The 22,351-nt window shown below is 39.4% G+C and overlaps 1 protein-coding gene across 1 annotated transcript in view; it reads right to left on the bottom strand.

The window, feature by feature from the left end:
- The window catches only part of marco (macrophage receptor with collagenous structure), a 36,473-nt gene extending 15,646 nt beyond the window's left edge, over positions 1 to 20,827 (bottom strand). Inside the window, exons 1-7 of the mRNA XM_061088511.1 lie at positions 20,590 to 20,827; positions 15,198 to 15,296; positions 14,907 to 15,058; positions 9,142 to 9,259; positions 8,883 to 8,954; positions 2,783 to 2,872; positions 2,417 to 2,452 (exon numbers count right to left, since the gene is read on the bottom strand). Of these exons, the coding sequence (XP_060944494.1) occupies positions 2,417 to 2,452; positions 2,783 to 2,872; positions 8,883 to 8,954; positions 9,142 to 9,259; positions 14,907 to 15,058; positions 15,198 to 15,296; positions 20,590 to 20,674 (652 nt within the window). The 5' untranslated portion in view covers positions 20,675 to 20,827. The remainder of the gene's footprint in view (positions 1 to 2,416; positions 2,453 to 2,782; positions 2,873 to 8,882; positions 8,955 to 9,141; positions 9,260 to 14,906; positions 15,059 to 15,197; positions 15,297 to 20,589) is intronic.
- Positions 20,828 to 22,351: the final 1,524 nt, after the last annotated feature.

Here is a 22,351-nt window from a genome sequence, read left to right as displayed (position 1 = left end):
CATTCGTACTGAGAAATCCGATTTCAAGTTGACAGCTTCAAGTTTGTCTGTTCGTACTTGGCATTAAATTGTGTCCTGAATGTGTCTCCTGTGACAACTATCACTTCCCTGCTCTCTATGCAGATAATGTTATACAGAGGTGTAAAGTACAAATAACATTTACTCACGTTACTGTTATTTAGTAGTTTTTTTGTGTACTTTGTAATTTTTTGAGTAGTTTTTGAAATGGGCAATTTTACTTTTACTTAGTAGATTTTGGCTGAAGTATTGTACTTCGCTACATTGGAAATAACATCCGTTACTGAGTAAAAAAAAGACATATTTTAAAGGGACTCTGACCTTTGTTGCATTTTTACACTTTTTTTGGATAAGGTTAAATTGGTATTAATAAGGTAATGACACTCTAAAATGCAAGACAGACCCACCAGGAGTAAAAACAAACAATTATTTCACTCTCATAATATTTAGTGAAAACTTCAACCAATAAAATTCTTCGGACCGAAGGACCTTATTGGCCGACAGACCTGTCTGTTTGCTGAAAGGACATGCAGGTTTTCCGTCTGCTTCTTGTGGCGCATTCGGGCCCGCGTCATCAAGGCGCAAATAACCATTGAACTGAAAAATATATATGTGAATGTAAATGTATATAACTTACCGGTGCTTCTGAATCCGAATCCATTGCTTTGGTAAACAAAAACTCACGTGCGTGCGCGGAGTCAGTAGGTTGTAAGTCTGCTTGTAAATAAAGTTTCTTCAAAAAAATAAAAACACCGGGATGGTTATAAGTCTGCTTGTGTAAATAAAGTTTCTTAAATAAAACACCGCGGATGGGAACGAGGGGGTGGGGCATTGGAGGAAGGCGGGATGATTTGAATGTGCTGTAATTCTCAAATGCAACAAAGGTGAGAGTCCCTTTAAGGTGCAAGGCAATTCTTACTGCAGTGGTAGACAGTGTTGTGCATAAACGAGTTCAAAAGAACGCGTTCATTCCAACAGCGAGAGGCACACCTGCCAGTAGCGATCTTTTCTGTATTTTTCAGGAAGTGCCTTTTCAAAATTAAAGAAACCTTTTCAAAATAAATGTATCAAAACTTTGATTTGTTGTGCCTTTTGTTTGCAGGGTATGAATAAATAAACAGGCAAAATTAAAAATAATTTAAAAAAATTTAAAAAAAAATTTATTTTAGTAATTGATACATAAGAAGTACAGTTTAAGGCAAGGGGTAGTGATGGATAAAGTTTTCTTTAAAAATCAAGTTAAGTCTTTCATTCTCACTTTCCACCTTAAAACTATGAAATGAACTGAACCATGAATTACTTAAGAATTTAAATGGTGAACTTTGAATGTGAATTATTCATGTTTACTTGTATGAACTGAACTTTGAACTTGTTCATGAGAGGTGTGAACTTGCACAACACTGGTGGTAGATGCTGCATAGAGTGGATGATGGAGTCGATGCAAGCCGCCGGTGCCGAGTCACGAGAGCTAGAGAAGGATGATATTGCGGACTACCAACACGCTGCGGACGACCAACAAGCGGAAGCATTGAACTTTCCGCCAGTTGAGATGAAAGCAGATGAAGAAAACCCGCGGCCACATCTCAGCAAGCAGTTTGCCTTTAAAGGCAAACAAGGCAACAGCTATATAATGCTCAAACTCAACAAGAAGTTTGTAGACTAGTGCTCTAAAGGTGGAGCAAAGTTTAACCAAACGTTTATATATGAAGCGCGACAGCTGCATTTTAACTTTTTATTTTAGCTGTCGTGTGGTTCATGTCTTGACATGTCCTCCCAAAAGTTCTTAAATGTTATGTTGACATGTTCAATGTTTAATGTTTGACATGTTTAATGTCATTGCACTTATATTTGTAAAGATTCTCCTTTAATTAAAAATAACTGTTTTTGGATTGTATTTATGACCCTTGTCCTTTTTTGCACTGTATAGGAGCGGCCCCCATGAAGTTGTTGGAAGTAACTAAATAACTTTTACTTAAAGTACATTTTAAATTAACTACTTTTTACTTGAGTAGATTTTTAGATGGGTACTTTTACTTGTACTTAAGTAAAATTTCATCAAAGTAAAGATACTTTTACTTGAGTACAATATTTCACTACTTTTTACACCTCTGGTTATACATCACAAAGGCAACTTGGAATAGGGGAATTTTGAAAACAGTGACCTCAAAACTAGTTAATTTCCCTGCAGTAATGGGGCAGCAAGTGAAGCATTTAGCAACAGCTAGCCGCCCCCCCCCCCCCCCCCAAATAATCTTGATATGTCACACTTACTAACAAGAACATTTCAAATTGCACTTCATGTAACAAAGGTTGCCGAACCCTGCCCTACATCTATGCTGTAATCCTGGCTAATAATGGCTTCCAATACCATGACTGCTAAATAGAAGGGGAAGCTTACCAGTGGGTCCAGGAGGTCCAGTGAATCCAATTGGCCCTGAAACAGTGAAGTGATTTTGAGTTGGAGCTGCGAGATTTGAATTCAATAAACATAGCTGCCTTCCTTTTCCCAAAGTAGACAGATATGTATAGGGTTCCTACATCTGTGAGTCCAACTTTTTCCATATGTCAAACTTGGTCTTCCATTTATTTTTCTCAGCTCTGGTGAGCACTAAAGTCCTCATCAGCATTTTGATTGTTGTAAATGGGGCACTTTTTATGCTGCAGCAACATTTTGATTTAACCTCCTTTTTTGTGAATCATACTTTGTACAGCTTAAAGAATAATAAACACACATTATTACATAAATGGTCCTCATTAAACCCACCAGTTTGCCCAGCAACTCCTGTCTCTCCAGGTTGTCCATTAGGTCCCCTGACACCTTCTGGTCCTGGAGGGCCAGCAACACCAATGTCACCTGAACAGAATCATTCAGTTATGTAAGTTATTGATGGACTCCAGCTTCTGCTACTCAGTACTATCAGTGAAGTATGAAGACTTATTCACACAGACAGTTATGTATGCTCTATACCAGTAACATGTCAGCCTACATACAAGTCCACAGACTTAGTTAGTTGATTTGAGGCCGATGTGAATAATACATATATTTCAATCGCTGTAAATCAAGTATAGTGGGTCCTCATACACAAAACATGGAATTTAGCAAGCATACAAAATAACTAGGGCTGTCAAAATTAACGCGTTAATCTATGAGATTATTATCTATGAGCTAGCGCCGCGCAGCTAACCGGGCTGCTAACTGGAGCTATGTGCAGTGGGCTATGGGCAGTGGTTAGCTCCAGCTCCCACTGCTCCCACTGCGGGCCTGCGCTGGGGCTCTAGCAGCCAGGCTCCGGCCCACCTGACTCTGGTTCAAAACAATATGGTTGTAAGATTCTATCTTCGTCTCCAGCACTCAAAACAGGTCAATCTGAGGAGGGCTGTTTTAGACAGGGTAAAATGATGGTGTTTTAAATGATCCTTGTGGTATTTTGACCAAAATATGTTTCATTTTCATTAAAGGGACTCTCACCTTTGTTGCATTTTTACACTTTTTTTGGATAAGGTTAAATTGGTATTAATAAGGTAATGACACTCTAAAATGCAAGACAGACCCACCAGGAGTAAAAACAAACAATTATTTCACTCTCATAATATTTAGTGAAAACTTCAACCAATAAAATTCTTCGGACCGAAGGACCTTATTGGCCGACAGACCTGTCTGTTTGCTGCATGGACATGCAGGTTTTCCGTCTGCTTCTTGTGGCGCATTCGGGCCCGCAAATGGTGCAAATAACCATTGAACTGAAAAATATATATGTGAATGTAAATGTATATAACTTACCGGTGCTTCTGAATGCTTCCGTGCGCGGAGGCAATAGGTTGTAAGTCTGCTTGTAAATAAAGTTTCTTCAAAAAAATAAAAACACCGGGATGGTTGTAAGTCTGCTTGTGTAAATAAAGTTTCTTAAATAAAACACCGCGGATGGGAACGAGGGGGTGGGGCATTGGAGGAAGGCGGGATGATTTGAATGTGCTGTAATTCTCAAATGCAACAAAGGTGAGTCCCTTTAAGACCCCAAGGAACCATATCAACTGTGGTAAAATGGGCATAAGGTGGGACCTTTGAAGTAGCAGAGATCTTCCTGTTTTCATTTTCATGTTTGTTTGCACTTTAAGTTTTTGCACTTTAACATGACAGATTTGAATGTCAGTTCAGTTTACCAAGGCCACTTGTTATGCTGTTGTGTGTGTTGTTCAATGTTAAAGATGACAGTACCAATGGTGTCTCAAATACACCTTTTTTTCTACCTTTTACTAATCTGGATGTTTCAATGAAGAAAGAAGCAGTGTTATTGTTTCCAAGGACATTGGGAATATTTTCAGCTGGTTTTTAAATTTTTTTTTTACACAATTTATCATACATGATATTTAACGACCTGGCTGCCACTTTATAGGTAGGTGTTATAGGCCTGAGCCTCTTTGAAAACACAACATTGTGTAAAATACAGGCTGTCTGAAGTGATTACTCGTTAATTTATAAGATTTAGTCTTTAGAAGAATTTTAATCGCAATTAATCTAGATTAATGAATTTCAAAATGTGAGATTAATTAGTTAATTTTCTTTAATCTATCGACAGCCCTAAAAATAACACATACAAATTTAATTAAAAAAATACATGAATAATAATTAGAAAGAACTAAACAATCAGCAGCACAGGAAAAATCAACACAATAACATCAACAGTACATACACACTAGGGCTCCCCCTATAAGAAACTATATCAACTGCATCAATCCAATTGCAATCAGATGTAAATAAATAAAGCCAAAATATAATATAAACCAGGTGAACAAACTAAAATGTCAGAAATACCAAAACTACTTCTAAGCTAAAGCCAAATGTAAATATAATCAAAAACAAGAACAAGTTAGATTTAAGGTCAACAAGCAAAGATGTCTTGTAGATATTTAAAGAAGTAATCGAATCAAGTGAGTTCAGCAAATTATTCCTGTACTAAAGCAGTGTCCCTTCTACACATGCCAGAAAGACAGACAGACAGACATACATACAGAGATGTCTAAAATAATAGTCAGATGAAAAGCTATTAGCAATATCTGTGTTATCTCACCTTTCACAATAGGTGAATAATAGATGTGTATTATACATTTAAGAATCACTGCTCCTTTGATGTAGCCTGACGTTAACCTACTCATAATTCTAGTCAGAATATGAGTCTGATATCGCTCCATTGGGCTTTGATTATGGGGCGTGTTTCAACCGAACCAGAAAAAAAAAGCCTCTTCGCTCAATTGGATAGACCTTCAACCAATCAGAGCAACGAAGTACGTGACGTATGTAAAGCGACAGTGTTGGGGAGTAACGGAATACATGTACCGCCGTTACGTATTTAGAATACAAATTATGAGTAACTGTATTCCGTTACAGTTACAATTTAAGTAGATGGTATTCAGAATACAGTTACATTGTTGAAATAAATGGATTACATGACGGTACTTCTCTGTTTCACGAGTTTATTCACTCTCTAAATAAATCTATGGAAATGCTCAAATGCCGCTCGTAAATCCAGATAGCGAGGAGTAAAAACGGCAGTTAATCATTTTATTCAAGCATATACTTACTTGTTGCTCCAACATTAACTGCAACAGCGTCCCAACAAGTGTCTTTTTTGTCTCATATGCGCTGAGGATCATACAGCTCACTGTACTTCTCCACTTCAATTATTAATTTATTGTCATCCATCTTCAAGAACTTCTCCGCTGTTTGCTCCGTTCAATGTCGGGTGTGGAGGGTAAATTACGTATTCTCCACTCAAGCCTATGTGGAGAATACGTAGCGCCCCCCTCTCTCTCTTTTTATCTATATGACTGCTTGTGTGGCAGAGGGGGACATTTAATAATGTTATTGGTAAAATTGGTAAAATTAAAACCCCCCGATGGGGTCCATCGGGGCCAGCTGCGCTCTTTGGTGATTGGTTGATTACGTTACTGTTGATCATCTGTCCATCATCGTATAAAGCCCGCCCTGACAATTTGATTGGTTCGAACAGCTTCTGTTCGGGCATAGTTTCTCCCCAACGGAGCGATGCCAGACCGAACTCCCCGACCTCAAATGTTGTGGGCGGGGCTAAGTTCGTCTGGCAGCTAGGCTACCTTTGATGTGGTCTCATGAAAATAGTTAGTCCTCCTTCAATAGGCCTAAAATACACTTTTACTAACTAACTAAAGTGGTGCTGGGCATTGTGTGTAGTCTATTGTGCAGACTAGTGAGGTAAGAAAACTTTGTGTTCATCCTACCTAGATTTTCATTCCATGAAATCAAATTAAACTGTTTGCTTCATTACTCTTCGTGTCTGTGGCTAATATATAGATTTGAATGATTTACTGAACTGCTGTTGTGTTTTCATCCATTCAATGTCAGCATTTCAGAGGTCTGTTAAGCAATTGCAACAACCTCATAGAAAAAAACCCAAAGTGCAGGCTATGCGGTGATGCCCCTGAAACCAAGTGGCTTTGATAGTGTAGAGTAATATCTGTGCAGGGTATGGATTACAGGTAAATGTCAATGTCAATTTTATTTATATAGCACTTTTAAAAACAACTTGGTGGACCAAAGTACTTTACAGGTGGAGAGGTACGACCAAAGGACAGTAAAGACGTAATACATTAAAGTTCAAGTTATACATTAAACATACATTAAAGTAAAAGGAATACAAATAAAATACAATTATTATTGTAAAATAAAAATGTATAAAAATACTAAAACGAAACAAAATAAAATATAAGAAATACGATAAGAAAAATGTAATCAGTTGCGATGAAACGCACTCAACTTGAGGAGAAAGCCTGTGAGAACAAGTGTCTTTTTTATAGTAGAGGCTCTTTCGCCATAGCCAGGTGTCGGCAACCCGCGACTTCAGCCCCTCTGCAGTGGCTCCCTGTACAGTGTTGTGCATGTTGCGCAATTTTTTTTCCGAACGGAGAGCGCACACACACAGGCCCCAGGGCTCCGCCCCCCGCTCACTCGCTCAGAGACACACAAAGTGAGATCAGAGATCGTTCACGTGAAGCAGCCGGTCAGATCAGAGACAGTGTTCAAAAACCAAGTTGAAAAGAAAGTACGATGAAGCCTGTCTTGCTCTTGGCTTCACAGTCAATGCAGTAGGACATGAGGAGAGACCAGTGTGTATTTTATGTCTGAAAACTCTATGAGACCCAACAAATTAAGAAGACACTTACAAATATTACACCCCAGTCACATGCATGTTTTCTATTTGGTCGGGTGAGCGGGTTGGGCATGAAAAATATTCTAGACCCAAATTGGGGCATGACAGAACAAGTTTGAGAACCACTGCTTTAGCCATAGGTTTAGTTTCACAGCATATATGTACATTGAAATCCCCACAAATTATTGATTATGGTCATAATCCATCGAAATACACTGAAAGATGGATTTAAATACAGTGGCTACTAGGGATGGGCATAATTAATCGACGATCGATTAATTGATCATTAAGAATTTCGTCGAGGAAATAATTTTTTCATCGATACATTCGGTAATTACACATTTGACCACGGGGGGCAGTGTTTGACAAAAACGCCACAGACCTACTCAGTTACCTGCGAGTTACCGTGTTACCGTGTTACCATTTCCAAAGTAAACACGAAGAAGTCACGGCGAAGTTTAGCTTGGGACCATTTAGTATTAAAAAGTGACTTGGTTCACTGCAAACACTGCGAAGCTGTGTTTAAGTACAACTCGGCCACGACTCAAATGATGTACCACTTGAAGAACGCACATCCGACCCTGGTTAATGGCGGCGCATCCTGCTCTCGATCTCACTCTCAACCTAGCATCAACTCGGTGTTAGCACAGAGGAGCTGCGATGCACAACGAGCAGAGACAATGACTCAACAGGTGGAAAGTGAATGGAATAAGGTTCCCCAGGCTAGCCAAGTTAGCACGGAGCTACCTGTGTATCACGGCGACGTCAGTCCTCTCAGAGCGAGTTGTTTCGGCGGCTGGACCGACGGTCACCAGGCTGCGTTCGCGTCTGTCCCCAGAGCATGTTAACATGTCATCTTTCTCAACCCAAATCAGTAGGCTGGTGCTGAAGTTGTATGTGAGTTACCAGTTATTTTTATGAAGCTTTCTTGACTCGGTGCCTTGTTTGATAGTTTTGAGTTACATGTGGCAAAACCTATCAGACCTAAGTATTATATATTTGTGGTTAAGTTATTGTTTAACATGATTGTTTTTTATATTATTAGTGTTTAGTAGCACCAGCTTCTGGCTGTCGGCTCCGCTGCTTGAGATTACGGCAGCGCATATTTTGTCCATCTTGTAATAAAGATCTGAATGAAGAAACACTCTTTGTTTTTTTTATTTTCACTGCATTTTAATATAGCCTATAAATAGTGAATTTTTGAATATAAAAATATTAATGATTAAACGAAAATTCGTCATTAATTCTCCCGACGATTGATTAAGACAATTTAATCGAATGCCCATCCCTAGTGGCTACCCCTCCACCTTTACCAGTTGTCCTGGGAGAGCTGAAAAATAATACAGGTACCCAAGTCCTGATGGGACATACCACTAAAGGTGGTTTTGGACAACAAAATCAGTTGTAATTTTGTAGAAAGAAAAACTTAGTCTAATGTTGTTTTCAGATTAAAGATTGGAACAAGCCATACCAGATATCTTAAATTGAACAATAATGGGATGCATTTAAGAGAAACATAGCCACATCAATAACTTTACTTTACAGGATGTTCCTTTTAATTCATCAGTGTTCTCCCAGTTACTCAGTGATAACAGCACCAGGCACAACCACCTCCTCATTTTTTAAATAATTTTATCTAAGGCTTTACTTTATCTATGGAGTTCCATACGGTGGACTCACCTTTGAGGCCCATTTCTCCAGGTCCCCCTGGATGTCCTGGCAGTCCATCTGTTCCTGGAGAACCTGGAGGCCCTGAGGATAACAAACAATATATTGTTAGGGTTGATTCAAACATGAATGTATTTCATTATTGGAAACCATCCTTCCGACAAAAATCCACAGAGGGCACCAACTAGAAAATGTTCTATTTGTGTTATTTATGAGCAGCATAGTTAATGTTTTATGACATTCTGATGACTTCAATCATACACTGGCTTACCTGGTTTGAGATTGATGGTTGTCATTTTGGCCTCCAAGTTGCGGGTGCTTATGTTGAGCAGACTCAGGTCAGCCCTTAGCATGTCCAGCTGACCATCTTCTCCACACAGACTGTTCAACTGTTGATAAAGCAACAACAGAAATATGACCTAAATGCTAAATCATTGCTATAAATCATGATCACAATGAATGAATGAAAATGTGTTATACAGGGGCGCTTATCATGGTGGTACAGGGGGCGGACCCCCTTATCCTGGGAATAACAGAGAGTTAATTATTTACCCAACATTAAGTATCGAAGATTTAAAGAAAAAATGTGAAGAATTTCTCAGGATCTTTCTGAAAAACTGGAATATAATTCTCATATCTTCATAAAAACCGCAGTGTTTTATTATGTTAGGGCAAAGACTGCCATGTTGCTATAGTTGCCCAAAAAGGGCAAACCGGTTAGAAACAGCGTTTCGGGTTTGTATATTGATGCAGCAGTACTATATGAATTCAAAAGACAAAGAACAACCGTGCCCATACAATAACCTGGAATTCATTCTTATCCAAATCTCGTCCTGAACAGTGAATATAGAGTACATTGTTACTATACAACAGAGTTCCACGATTTAATAATGTGAAACTGAAAAATTCCTTTGTGCAACAGTCAATCTGAAATATGGAACTTAATCTCTCATCTTCGTTGTTTCATACGGATAAATGTTTTGCCTTTTGTATTAACATTTTGTGATTTGAATGCTATGTCAAATTTATCTGTCCTAATTTTTGTTACTAGTGACGCAAAACTAAATTCAGATGGGTTTTGAGAATAAAAGTATCATCATCATCAGAAGAAGAAGAATTCAGAAAGGGAGGTTTGTATAAAAGGTCGTTGAAAGTGTGTTCATAGAAATTACGTTAAAAGGAGAAACATACTAATACCTTAAAAAAACTAGGAACCGTAAACTGAAACGAGCAGGACATTTTACAATAACAAGGATAAACCCTTGTGTTGCTTCCCAAATGGAAATCTCTGATGAGAGATAAAGGGTTTCAGAAGTCTCCAGTTTTCAGCAGGATAGGTAATTTACCAGCAGTCAGACACCACAGACAGCGGCTTCTGTTGGTGGTTCTCATCTCATCTAGTCGCATTTAATCTAACAGCTGCCTTGGACTAAAAAATCACAAACTCTTTTCACCAACTAAGGCTCATCCACAGCAGCTTTAGCCGTATTAAAAAATAAATATAAAAAAGTAGCGATTTAGTAGCACTTACCTATAGCCCTTAGTAGTTTGGCCTTCTTGAATAAAATTGTACTTTCTTGATTCTTGTTCTGGGTTTGTACCCTCATGGTCGAAGGCACTTATTGTAAGACGCATTGGATAAAAGCGTCAGCTAAATAAAATGTAATGTAATGTAATCTATGACTATATGAGAGTTTATATGCCACTCTCATGGATGACAACACCGCACCGGGTCATACAATCACCTGCGTTCATTGAATTCATAATTCAATGACACATGCCAAATGTTACGCAGACACAGATTAAAGTAGGTGAGCATTTTCTTACCTTCCAGAGGTATGGCTTACATGCTACGGTAAGTGTACTCATCATTTCCTGTTTTCCTGCTGCTGGTGGTGGTCAACCTCTATGAACTAGGTCCTCTGCTAACACCAATATTTCTCTATATTCCTATGGCTAATCGCTGATCTATAGTTAATTATTCACATACAGTATATCACTCCATCTACTGACTGATTTTTCCTCTGCGTTTCACTGGACCTTCTGTTTGAGCCCACCCTTGCAGGCTAACAGGCTAGTCTATAAGCGATGGCTTCTCTCTCTCCCTCTTGCTCCACTGCTCTGCCCTGCTCCGAGCGTCCAGCAGGGGTGGCAACTGCCTATGGCGCAAAAGGTCGGGAGGGCGCCACAAGAGGCTGAATTATCATGACGTGATACATGCAATGTTAACCAATACACTTTTTTACTTTTCTTTTCCAGCTATAAGAAAGGTCATGCTACATCAACTCCAACCTTTTTAAGATCTAACTTTGGATCTGGATTGGGTTTCCTGTGGAATGGACAGGCAAGTTAATTGCATTTGAAAATATGTAATGTTGTTTTTTTATGTTTTCTTGAAACAAAAAGTAGTTTATTTGGTACTGTGGTAGTGTGGTGTGGTCAGCGCCGGCTGCAGGAGTGAGAGATTGAGGATTTGGTTTGGAGAACAGTGCCAGGGAGGGAGTCTGATTGTTAACAGGTGTTCTGTGTCTTATGTGTATATACGATATTAAATTGTTGTACTCTTTGCTTCAGAAGGCTATACAAAAAGAATGCCAGATTGTAAAGGATGTAAATGGTCGGATAAAAGGTCTGTATTTATATAGCCCTTTTCTAGTGTTGATTACCACACAAATCGCTTTCTATTTACAGTTTATTCCCACTCCCCCATTAACACACATTGTACACACATTCTAAATCTACAAATACATCTAAGACCTTTTTCTGTTCTGAACCCCAGAATCACAGAGAGATTGGTACCCCCAATACATGCACATAGATGTGGATGCACTAATTTATCTTTGGATAAAGTGTCTGCCAAATGACATGTAATGTAATGCACGATCCACATCAGAATTAGTGCAGATACAAGTCAGGAGACATCTAGACAAATTAGTTTTTACTTGTGGCATATAAACTCTCATATAGTCATAGATTACATTACATTACATTTCATTTAGCTGACGCTTTTATCCAATGAGTCTTACAATAAGTGCCTTCAACCATGAGGGTACAAACCCAGAACAACAAGAATCAAGAAAGTACAATTTTATTCAAGAAGGCCAAACTACTAAGTGCTACTAAATCGCTACTTTTTTATATTTATTTTTTAATTCAAGGTATAGTCGGGAGAGATGTGTATTTAGTTTGCGGCAGAAGACGTGTAGACTTTCTGCTGTCCAGATTTGGGAGCTCGTTCCACCATTTAGGAGCCAGGACAGCAAACAATTGGGATTTTGTTGAGTGTTTAGTTCGCAATGAGGGAGCAACAAGCAGATTGGCAGAGCGGAGTGGACAGGCTGGGGTGTAAGGTTTGTCCTGAATGTATACTGGAACCGATCCGTTCACAGCATGGTACGCATATACTAATGTTCTGAAACGGATGCGTGCAGCCACTGGTAACCAGTGAAGGGAGTGGAGGAGCAGAGTAGTGTAAGTGAATTTAGGTAGGTTAAAGACCAGTCGAGGGTTGCATTCTTGATGAGCTACACAGGTCGGATGGCACTAGCAGGTAGACCAGCCAGGAGGGAGTTGCAATAGTCTAGGCGTGAGATGACCAGAACCTGCACCACCTTCTGAGTGAGAAGGGGTCGTATTCTCTTGATGTTGTGCAGCATATATATACAGGAACGTGTTGTTGTAGTAATGTTGGCAGTAAGGGAGAGTTGACTGTCGAGTGTCACACCCAGGTGTCTAAACGATGCCTAAACCGATACTTAAAAAAAAACAACGCTTTACGACATTTAAGAAAGGCTTTTTTTATTGCCAAATATATGAACTTTTTAAAGAAGATTATGAATAAAAATAAATACAAAACACTTTTTTACTTAAAACTATGAATAATATACGAACGTTAACAAAAGTTTACACTATACTTAAATAAATAAAAATAAATAAAAAACACACACTCTGACTGGTGACTCTGACTTCAGTGCCTGACCCAATTGAAGACTGAGGGTCGCTTTTCCATCACTCGGAGACCCCCGTGTCTCCGCGTCCCCCCAAAAATGCAGATGCTTTTGTGAAACCTTTCTCGGGGTGGTCTTCGAACCTCCTGCCCACAGCCTTTCAAAGCCGACCTAGAGCTGGTCGCGGCGCACAGCAACAGAGGAAATGCGCCCGGCGGCGGCCAGCCAGCGCCGGGAGAGGTCACGCGAGGAGATCCTCCCACACCTGCAGAGAAGCCCTGATGCACGCGCGGGCAGCACAGAGACAAGAGTTTGTCCAACGGCAGCCGCGCCCGACTCATGCGGGGGCCCGACGGGAGGCGCCCCTTCCCGTGAAGGAAGGAGTGGAAGTGTGAGAAGGTGGGAGGAACAAAGACCTCAGTCTCAGGCACCGAAATTAAGCACCGAAATCTGCGTTGCATTTCGGTCCGGGTAGGTACCGGTTGTATTGGAACCGGTGCCATATTGGAACCGGTTCTCGGTACCCAACCCTACACCCAGGTTCCTAGCAGTCTGGATGGGGGCTAACACGAAGTTGTCAAAGGTAATAGTCAGGTTGTGGGTGGGAGAGCCTTTCCCTGGAGGAAAAAGTATTTTAGTCTTATCAAGGCTAATTTTCAGGTGGTGTGCGGTAGGGATGGGCATAATTAATTGACAATCGATTAACTGATCATTAAGAATTTCGTCTATGACATTATTTTGTCATCGACGAAATTCTGTTTTGTCGCATTCACTGCCAACACTCTGTCCGGGTTCCCTTCTCCGTGGACTGAGGGTCCGTGTGCAGACATTAAGCCGAGCTTCTAAGCTAGCCTCCGCAGCTAGCCTCTGGAGCAAGCGGAGGCTAGCTCCAAAGCTAGCCCCTTCGGACCCGGACAGAGCCGGGTCTGGATGAGGGGTTCCGGGAGTGAGGACATGACAACAACCGGACTGAGAGGTCGAGAACCGTCAAATCGAGCTAGCTCTCAGCGGCTAGCTCAAACCATGTTGCCAATTATTAAATACCTAATATGCTGCATTAGCATTTTAAGCATGGCCTAATACCGTATTGTCCTCCTGGTCCTGCATTAGCATTTTTTAATGCAGTATGCCTGTGGCGGTCAGCACCCTGTGCTCCTTCAGACTCAATCTTTTAAGTCTCTGAAGACAAGAAAGGAAAAACATAGATAAGGCTTTATAATTAGCATGATATAATGTTGATAATGCTGGATAACAACGACAAGAAATGTCAGGGCACAGCAAAGAGCTTGGTGAAAAATATGCCGTTGTATTTAGCATTGCAGCGTAGACGTGAACGACATACCATGCTCTGCAAACACAGGTATGAAGCGTATGCAGATAGCAATGTCATTAGTCTCGCGCTCCCACAATTATTTGGTTCTGTTCCTACCTTCTTTGGTCCCCCGCCCCCCGCCAGTGCACACACTTCTGTGGCTTTCTCCATTTCATTAAACTATTTATTATTTCATAATCTCAATAACTTAAATATAATAGGCAACTTACCTCAATTCTTTCAGCACTTGCTACCGTATTTGATGTTGTCGCTTCGGTGACAGTGATTTGTCATTGTCCATGCTGGGGCATTGAAACCATTTTGAGAGGCCTTGCAGTGGAGAAGTGTCTGTCCAGTTCCACCACAATTTTGCAAGGTCATGTTTAATGTTAGGGAATTGTTTAGCATGGTGTTTTGCAGTTATTTTTGTAGGCAAATAAGCTTGGTTCTCCATACTGTAAGGCGTCATGTGATGACGTGTCAAGTCACGCCTGAAGTATGATTACCTCTGGTCAGTCGGAATAGCGTTTAATGGTTAATACAGAAACATTTTATAATATCGAGTTTTTTTGTTTTTTTTGTCAATTATTGTGATCGTAAGAACGCCATTTTATGGTTCTTATTTTTTACTTGTGCATGTAATTATCCAGTGAATGTCAATTGAGGCAACACTGGCCTCTGTTCAACAAAGGTACACATGCTAACTTATCATTTGAACTAGCAGATGTATCACAAACCAAACATTATTCTTTAATCAGCATTTTATGCTCACAGGACCTGGTTTTGCAGGGCCCATAGGGTCTTGGTTTCTTGACTGTTGTTGTGGATGAGAGTTTTAAAGTCTTCATGCTGATCCCCATCCGGACCAATGTGATCACCTTTCAACTTTTCCATTCTAGCCCCAGACAGTGAAGACTCCAATGTGAAAACTGGGACAGGGAGAGAACAAATAGGCAAGTGTTGTCAGTAACATTCAGTTCACCTGTATAGAGCATATAAATATGAAGTGTACTACAGAAACTGTTATAGAATTATATCCTAACGAATATTATTTGAATACAGTTGTACCTTTATAAAGGAGAAAGGCATTGAGGGCAGTCTGCAAGATCAGGTAAACAACAACCACATTAAAACACCACTGTCTTCTGGGCCTAGCTGGCTTCGGATCTGAAACACAAACATTGAACATTTGAAACACTAGAATTAGATCAGTGTCCTGCAGAAAACTTGCATCGTGGTTAAATTAATTCAGGAAACAGAAAATAGCCTGGTTCACCCAGATGATACAAATGCTTTTATAAATTTGAAAAGCTCATTTACAATAATGAGAGCTGCCTTTCTGTTGGCATTAGACCAAACTGTCTTTGACTGAATGGTAAACTACTTTCCACTCTGAAGGGTTCAGATGTCCCTGTGTGTGAAAGTAAGTACATAGCTGTACAGATATGGACTGAAAAAGCTGTGTCATACAGTGCCAAAGATGTTTGTGGTGATAAAAGCTGATGTGTCTGTTTGTTGTAAAGGACATCCTGGGATTGCCGCAGTCGAGTTAATACTTCACTTCCTGCCTCTGGCTGAATAATGAGGATTTCTTGCTGTTGTTTAGCTACGTTGTGAATATGTGAAAGGCAAACTCTGGCTAAACTCCAGACCCAATTTTCCAGACTACCCACATGTCATGTCTGAAAACGGCTTATGAGTGATTGAACATGTAATATGGAACTTGCATCCCTTAACTTGATCCCTTAACTTTTTAAATATTGCAGGTGCTTTGGCTGTAACGCAACATTCTTTGTGGACTTTACCCCTGTCATCCACTTGGCCTGTCATTCCAGGTGTTTGGTACACTTGGTCTGCTTATCTTGTCTTCCTTCTGGTTAGTGATTAGTGATGGGAAGTTCGGATCTTTTTACCGACCCGGTTCTTTGAATCTCGTTCAGTAAAAGGAACAAATCTTTTTTCGAGTCACTCGTTCATTTCAACGGGGGGGGGGGGGCTGCGCAACGGGACGTTTCCATAGGCTCAGTCAAGAAAGCAGAAATGATTCGTTCACTTCCCTACTGGGTCTTCGGGTACGAGTCTTTGGATCATTTATCACGTGACCTGCATTGGCTCAGTAGAGGAGCGCTGGAGCTGGAGCGAGGGGCGTTCACTGTCTCCCGGAGAAATGAACACTCTGTGTTTTTAGTATAGAAAGACGTGAATTATATTCGTTCACAAGTCATAATGACTGGTTTTGTTATTTACACTTACAGTTTACTGCAGATCATATTTTTTAAAGTAAACCTATTAAATACAGTACAACATTACAGTTTGTATGGTTTGAAATTGTCATTTATTATCATACTGGCATTTAATTATCACGGCAAACAATTACACTGCACTAAACTGTAAGTGTTAATGTAAAGTGAAAATAACAAAACCAGTCAGTATGACTTGTGAACGAATATAATTCACGTCTTTCTATACTAAAAACACAGAGTGTTCATTTCTCCGGGAGACAGTGAACGTCCCTCGCTACAGCTCCAGCGCTCCTCTACTGAGCCAATGCAGGTCACGTGAAAAATGATCCAAAGACTCGTACCCGAAGACCCAGTAGGGAAGTGAACGAATCATTTCTGCTTCCTTGACTGAGCCTATGGAACAGTCCCGATGCGCGGCCACAAGAAAATGAACGAATCTCTCATTGAGAGGACTCGTTACTCCCGAGTCCTTGTAAGGATTCGTTCATAGTGATAGAATCGTTCATGACCGACACATCACTACTTCTGGTAGAGATCTGATTTTGTGTGGGCAAGATGCGGTCGCATAGCTCTGCACTTCTTACTCATTCTAATTTGTCTCTGAGAGCATCGTCCAAAAATGTCCCAAACTTGCAAGTGAATGCTAGCTTCCTTAAACTAGCCATATACTCGCTTATGGAGTCATCTTGTCTCTGGTTCCTCATGTTAAACTGCTATGAAATTTGTCTTTGGCACAAAGTGTGTGCACATTAATTAAATTAGGTCCGACAACTGTTTATCGGACGGCCTCAATGGCTCTCACAAGTCCTTCAGGAGGGTGTGGACCTCTACCCACAACAGTCAGGAAAACAGCTTTTGACTTTTTATCACCTTAAGTCAGCCCATTTGCCATGAAGAAATGTTCTAACCTTTCAAATAGGTTTCAAATATTTCTAAATTTTTGTCAAAGTACAAATCTTCACTGTTTACGAATGCTGCTGCCAGTTTTAACTCGATTCACTCTAAGGAAGATCCCATCTTCGTTGCCAAAAGTCAGTTGTCTCGACCTAGAGGATTAATGGGATCAGCTTCATATAAGGTCAGTGTCATCTAATCACCTTCAAGATGAAAAGTTGTTCAATTTGTGAGGTTTCCTTGAATGGCCTGTCGGTTGCGTGACAAAGTTTGATGTTTCATCTTAAAACGGGAAGTTCTTGCAACTTGACTATATATTTTCCATTCTGCACCAATCTTCCAGATTCAGCTGAAAATTTGTACAAAGAATGTGAATGCTTTCTCTTTTCATTGAATGGTGTTGCCATGGCCACACAGCGCATGTTGATGCTTGCATTTTTGGGAGGCTAAACATGCATGAGAACTCAAGTAACTGAGCAAAAACTCATTGGAAATAAGAAAAATCAATTTCCAATATTGGCCTTCTGTATACATTTTTAAGTCTCAACTGTGCAATTTTCATCTGTCTGTCATTATAAAGGCTTACGTACAATATATTCAATGTAAATATTTTCACACTGCATATATATATATATTCCTGTCTTTACACTATACTACTTTATTTACATTGATATTTTTCTATATTTCTGATGTTTTTCTCGCAGATCTCTTGCTGCTATAACACTGCAAATCAACCAATTGTGGGACTAATAAAGGACTTCTTAATCTTAATTCCATCCACAACACTGAATTCACCTCTGACATAGCCGAACTGTGGACATGAACCTGCTAGCCATTCCTCGTGAATGCTTTGAATAACCTGTTGCAGTTCTGTGTCTGGAGAGGCTGTTAGCTAGTACCACTACTTTGCCTGGAGTGTAAATCAGTTCAAAGTCATACTTCTGCATCTTAATCATCAGAAGTTGAATCCGTGGAAACATCTTGTTGAGATTCTTTTGGATTATAGAAACTAGTGGTCAGTGATGGTTTGTCATGGCCCAGGATGCACAGGCCAGTGGTTTCCAGTGTTCCCCCTCAGCCTGTAAGTGAACTGCACCAATGCGATCATTTGAGGCGTCAGTGGACAATTTTATCCTCCTTGTGTGGTGATAAAATGTCAACACGTGTGCAGTGGTCAGTGTGATCTTGAGTTTTTGCCACTCATGCTCATGTTTGACTGTCCATTTAAACTCACAGTCATTGTGTAGGAGCCTAGTGATGCATGATGTTTTTGTAGTCAGGTTGGGAATGAATTTCAACAGCCGCCCCATGTTATGTTCCTGTTAAGAAGGATGAGGCTTAGTTTAAGTCCCAAAGTAACTTTATTACACAATGCCTTCAGCAACATACGAGTGCATCTTAGTGTCTTCTTACTCTAATATTTTTTGCTTCTTTAATTATTCCTATTTAAAACAGGCAATTGCACCGAAGAGCAATAATAGAAGTTCTTATTGGCCAGTGCCCTGCATGGCAACATAAACCAAGTTTCCACTCAAAGTCTAGTTGTGCTGCTCTGGGTTGGACTTATTAGTTATGTTTTAGTTTTAAGTTTACAGTTACAGGAAACAAATTATTTTTGAATTTAAATATTATATTATACAAATATAGAAATATTGAATCAAAAAGGATTTTTAGAATTAGTTTTGCAATTCCATGTGAATAGTATCATGAAAAGTATATTTATTGATGTGATTATGAAAAACAGTAATGCATTACAATTATTTATTGGCTGTAAATCTGTTTTTGTCGTCTTATTTATTATGAGTTTTGGAATAGTTAAATTGAAATTAAATGTTTTAATTATTTTTCAAATTGGTCAATTTATTCACAGATTAATATTTAACACTGTAAAAATCGTATTTCTTGGTGGCAGCATTCCAACCTCGTTTTTAGCCTTTTTTTTAATTTGTCTTTTATTTCATTTGGTCCCGGTTTTGCCATTGGCCGAGGTCTTTCTGTCTTTTCTCTTCCCACAGTCAAAAACATGCAGATTGGTGTGAATGTGAAAGAGAATGGTGGTTTGTATCTGTATGTTGGCCATGCAAAACACTGGTGACCTGTTCAGGGTGTAGCCTGAGCTAAAAGATTTTTTGAAGATCTTTTTTATCATCTGTATTTAAATAGTGTTTAGTGTCGATGACCACTCAAAGCGATGTACAGTACCGTCTTAGCCTTTCACCAGCCTTTCACCCAGTCACACACACACATATTCATACAACACATCTATGGGCACTTTTTCTGAGAACATCACAGTCATCAGTGGCGATTCGGGGCTCAGTATCTTGACCAAGGACACTTTGATCTCACCCTACACACTGCCCTCTCCCACCTGGACCTGAGGGACACATATGTGAGAATGCTGTTCATTGACTACAGTTCAGCATTCAATACCATCATGCCCCTGAAGCTCATAAACCATGCCTGGTATGGCAGCTGCACCGCCCTGAACCATAAGCTCAGTACATCACCAGGAAGGAGCTGCCATCCATGGAGGACCTCTACACCCAGGGGTGAAGGAAGAAGAGCAACGGGATCATTAAAGACCCCTCTCACCCCAGCCATAAACTGTTCTGCCTGCTGCCATCTGGCCGACGGTCCCGCAGCATCTGGGCCCGCACCACCAGGCAGGCTCAGAGACAGTTTCATCCCCAAGGCCATAAGACTTTTAAACTCCTCCAATCATCAATAATTCCTCCAAACTTTTTTAGATGTATATTTTTATTTTAATACTTAAGCTTTATTTATTTAGTAAAAAAAATATATATTCTATTTTTAAAATCATTTTTGTTTTGCTTTTGTAATATTTTGAGCATGTCTGGAAGGGAGCCTGTTACCCAAGCATTTCATTGCCAGTGACTGTTTAATGTTATTGTTGTGCACATGACAATAAAGTCTTGAGTCTCTGGCATGCAGATTGGACGGGGTTCCAAACAAAGCCAGATTGTTCTATTGAGATTGTATTCAAGGATTTGAGATTTAATGCCATGTTATTAATATATATTATAAAAAATACATTAATTAATACATGATGTTTTCCCCCAACAAGATAAAATTATTCATTCTCCTCCTGTAAATGCTGTAGCTCAACTGAAAATGTTCATAAGCCCTCTCCTAGCCTACATGATGAATCATAACTGCAATTCACAGAATTAAAATGAGAATTGTCATATACACATAGTAACAGCAGTAACTGGATGTAACAATATTGTGGTTGTCAAGTTTCTCCCAAAAGTCTGAGTAAACTCAATCTATATACCTTGATTACTTTCTGCCTCAGTACTCACCGACTGGCTGGAAACTGGAGAGATCACTTCTGCTGAGTGTAATGCCAAACAGCGGGTTATTCTGAGTGTATGAAACTCGATCCATTATCTTGTCTGCTGATGTCTCTCTCTCTAACTCCAGAGTTACCTTTACTTTCCAGTTCAGGATCCCTTACAACACTCTGTACACAGGAAAACACAATTCTCACCAGATTGCAACAGAGAGTCCCCACAAAAGAACAGACATGGACACAGATTGCTGTAGGGGAAGGAACTGTTGAGAATTTTTTTGCTGAGGTGGCCAAAATTCAGCAGCAAAACACCCTACAGTGTAGTGGTTAGTAATGATGATAACCTTATAATAACTTTAGTTATATATTAGTTTTGAAGACTTTTGAACAGACTTAAAAAGTTTTTTAACAGAAGAAAATCAAACAGAGCACACAGTCATTATAAAAACAACAAAGCAAATAAATAGAACATTAGATTAGATTAGATTAGATTTCTTTATTTATCCACACAACGGGGAAATTCACTTGTTACAGCAAAAAAGAGAAAAACAGAATTTAAATAACAGTGCCGAAGCAACAATAAAAAAGAAAGATCAAAATATATACACTACTAGACTATACATAATGAGAGTAAAAATATACAGAAAACAAAAACAAAAAACAACCTGCAAAACAGACACTGTGCAAAAGCAGGTACTGGGGAGAAAGTGGAGTGATGTAAGTGTTATTGTAATGAAAACAAAAGTATTATAAGTAATATTGCAACAGTATTGACCATGATACAGAAAAAATTATTAAAATACATACAGTCAAGATCAAAAATATGTATCTAGAATAACCACCCTGCAGTTGTATGCCGCCGGCAATCGTGGTCCACCACCACTATCAGATGCCAACACAATAAAGGATCCGCCATTATCATCACGATCAGCCCACACGATCCAGGATCTGCCAATATAATCTGACAGTAGTGACAATAACTTTAATTTATAGTAATTAGAACTCTCAAATACATTGAATTGATCAATTACAGCAATAAAACAAACAATAAAATGTTGTTTATGAAAATTGTATTCACATTTGTTTTTCAAGTAATTTTGTCTTGCTTATCAGTGGTTATACGTGCAGAATTACAAAAGACGTTTTGGACTGTTTTTAGGTGGGCCTTTTGACTTTGGATTCCTTTGGCCTTTGGTTTTGTATGACTAAATTGCGTCGTTGTTTTCAGCAGCTCGTATGTTTTCTTCTCTGACAATAGAAGGTTCTTTGATTTTGCACAAAATCTGTGAAGTGGCTCTGCTCTTTGTTTTCCTTCACTGAATTCTTTCATTAGGACATTGTGGAACAGAACTGTTATCTTAACTGACGGATAGCTGATATTTCTACCATAAAACATTCTCTCTTTCTGTGTTGATCCTTTCTGCAGAAAGCCCCTAATAAAATACACAAATACAAATTTTTCCTTCCTTAACTCGCTTTCTCAATCTCTTTCTCTCCGGTCTTAGTAATTCTTCTTTTAATTCTGGCTGTGTACTGATTTCTCTCTCTACGCTTTTTTCATACTCTCTGTTCCTCCTTCTACATTCCTCCCGTGACAGATGTTGCCTAACCCTGCTGAAACACACAAAAACAACACTCAATATTACTAACCATATTTTCCTGTACTACAGAGAGAGTGTGTCTATCTACCTTCACCATTATGTGTGTAAGCCCTATGTTCCCTCAACTAAACCCTTATAGTTGATGACTATCAATTCACAAAATCAATAAAA

This window comes from Limanda limanda, chromosome 16, assembly GCF_963576545.1.
Source record: "Limanda limanda chromosome 16, fLimLim1.1, whole genome shotgun sequence".
NCBI classification, from domain to species: domain Eukaryota; kingdom Metazoa; phylum Chordata; class Actinopteri; order Pleuronectiformes; family Pleuronectidae; genus Limanda; species Limanda limanda.
Note: the sequence above shows the minus strand (reverse complement) of the source record. Positions and strands in the feature narration are given on the sequence as shown.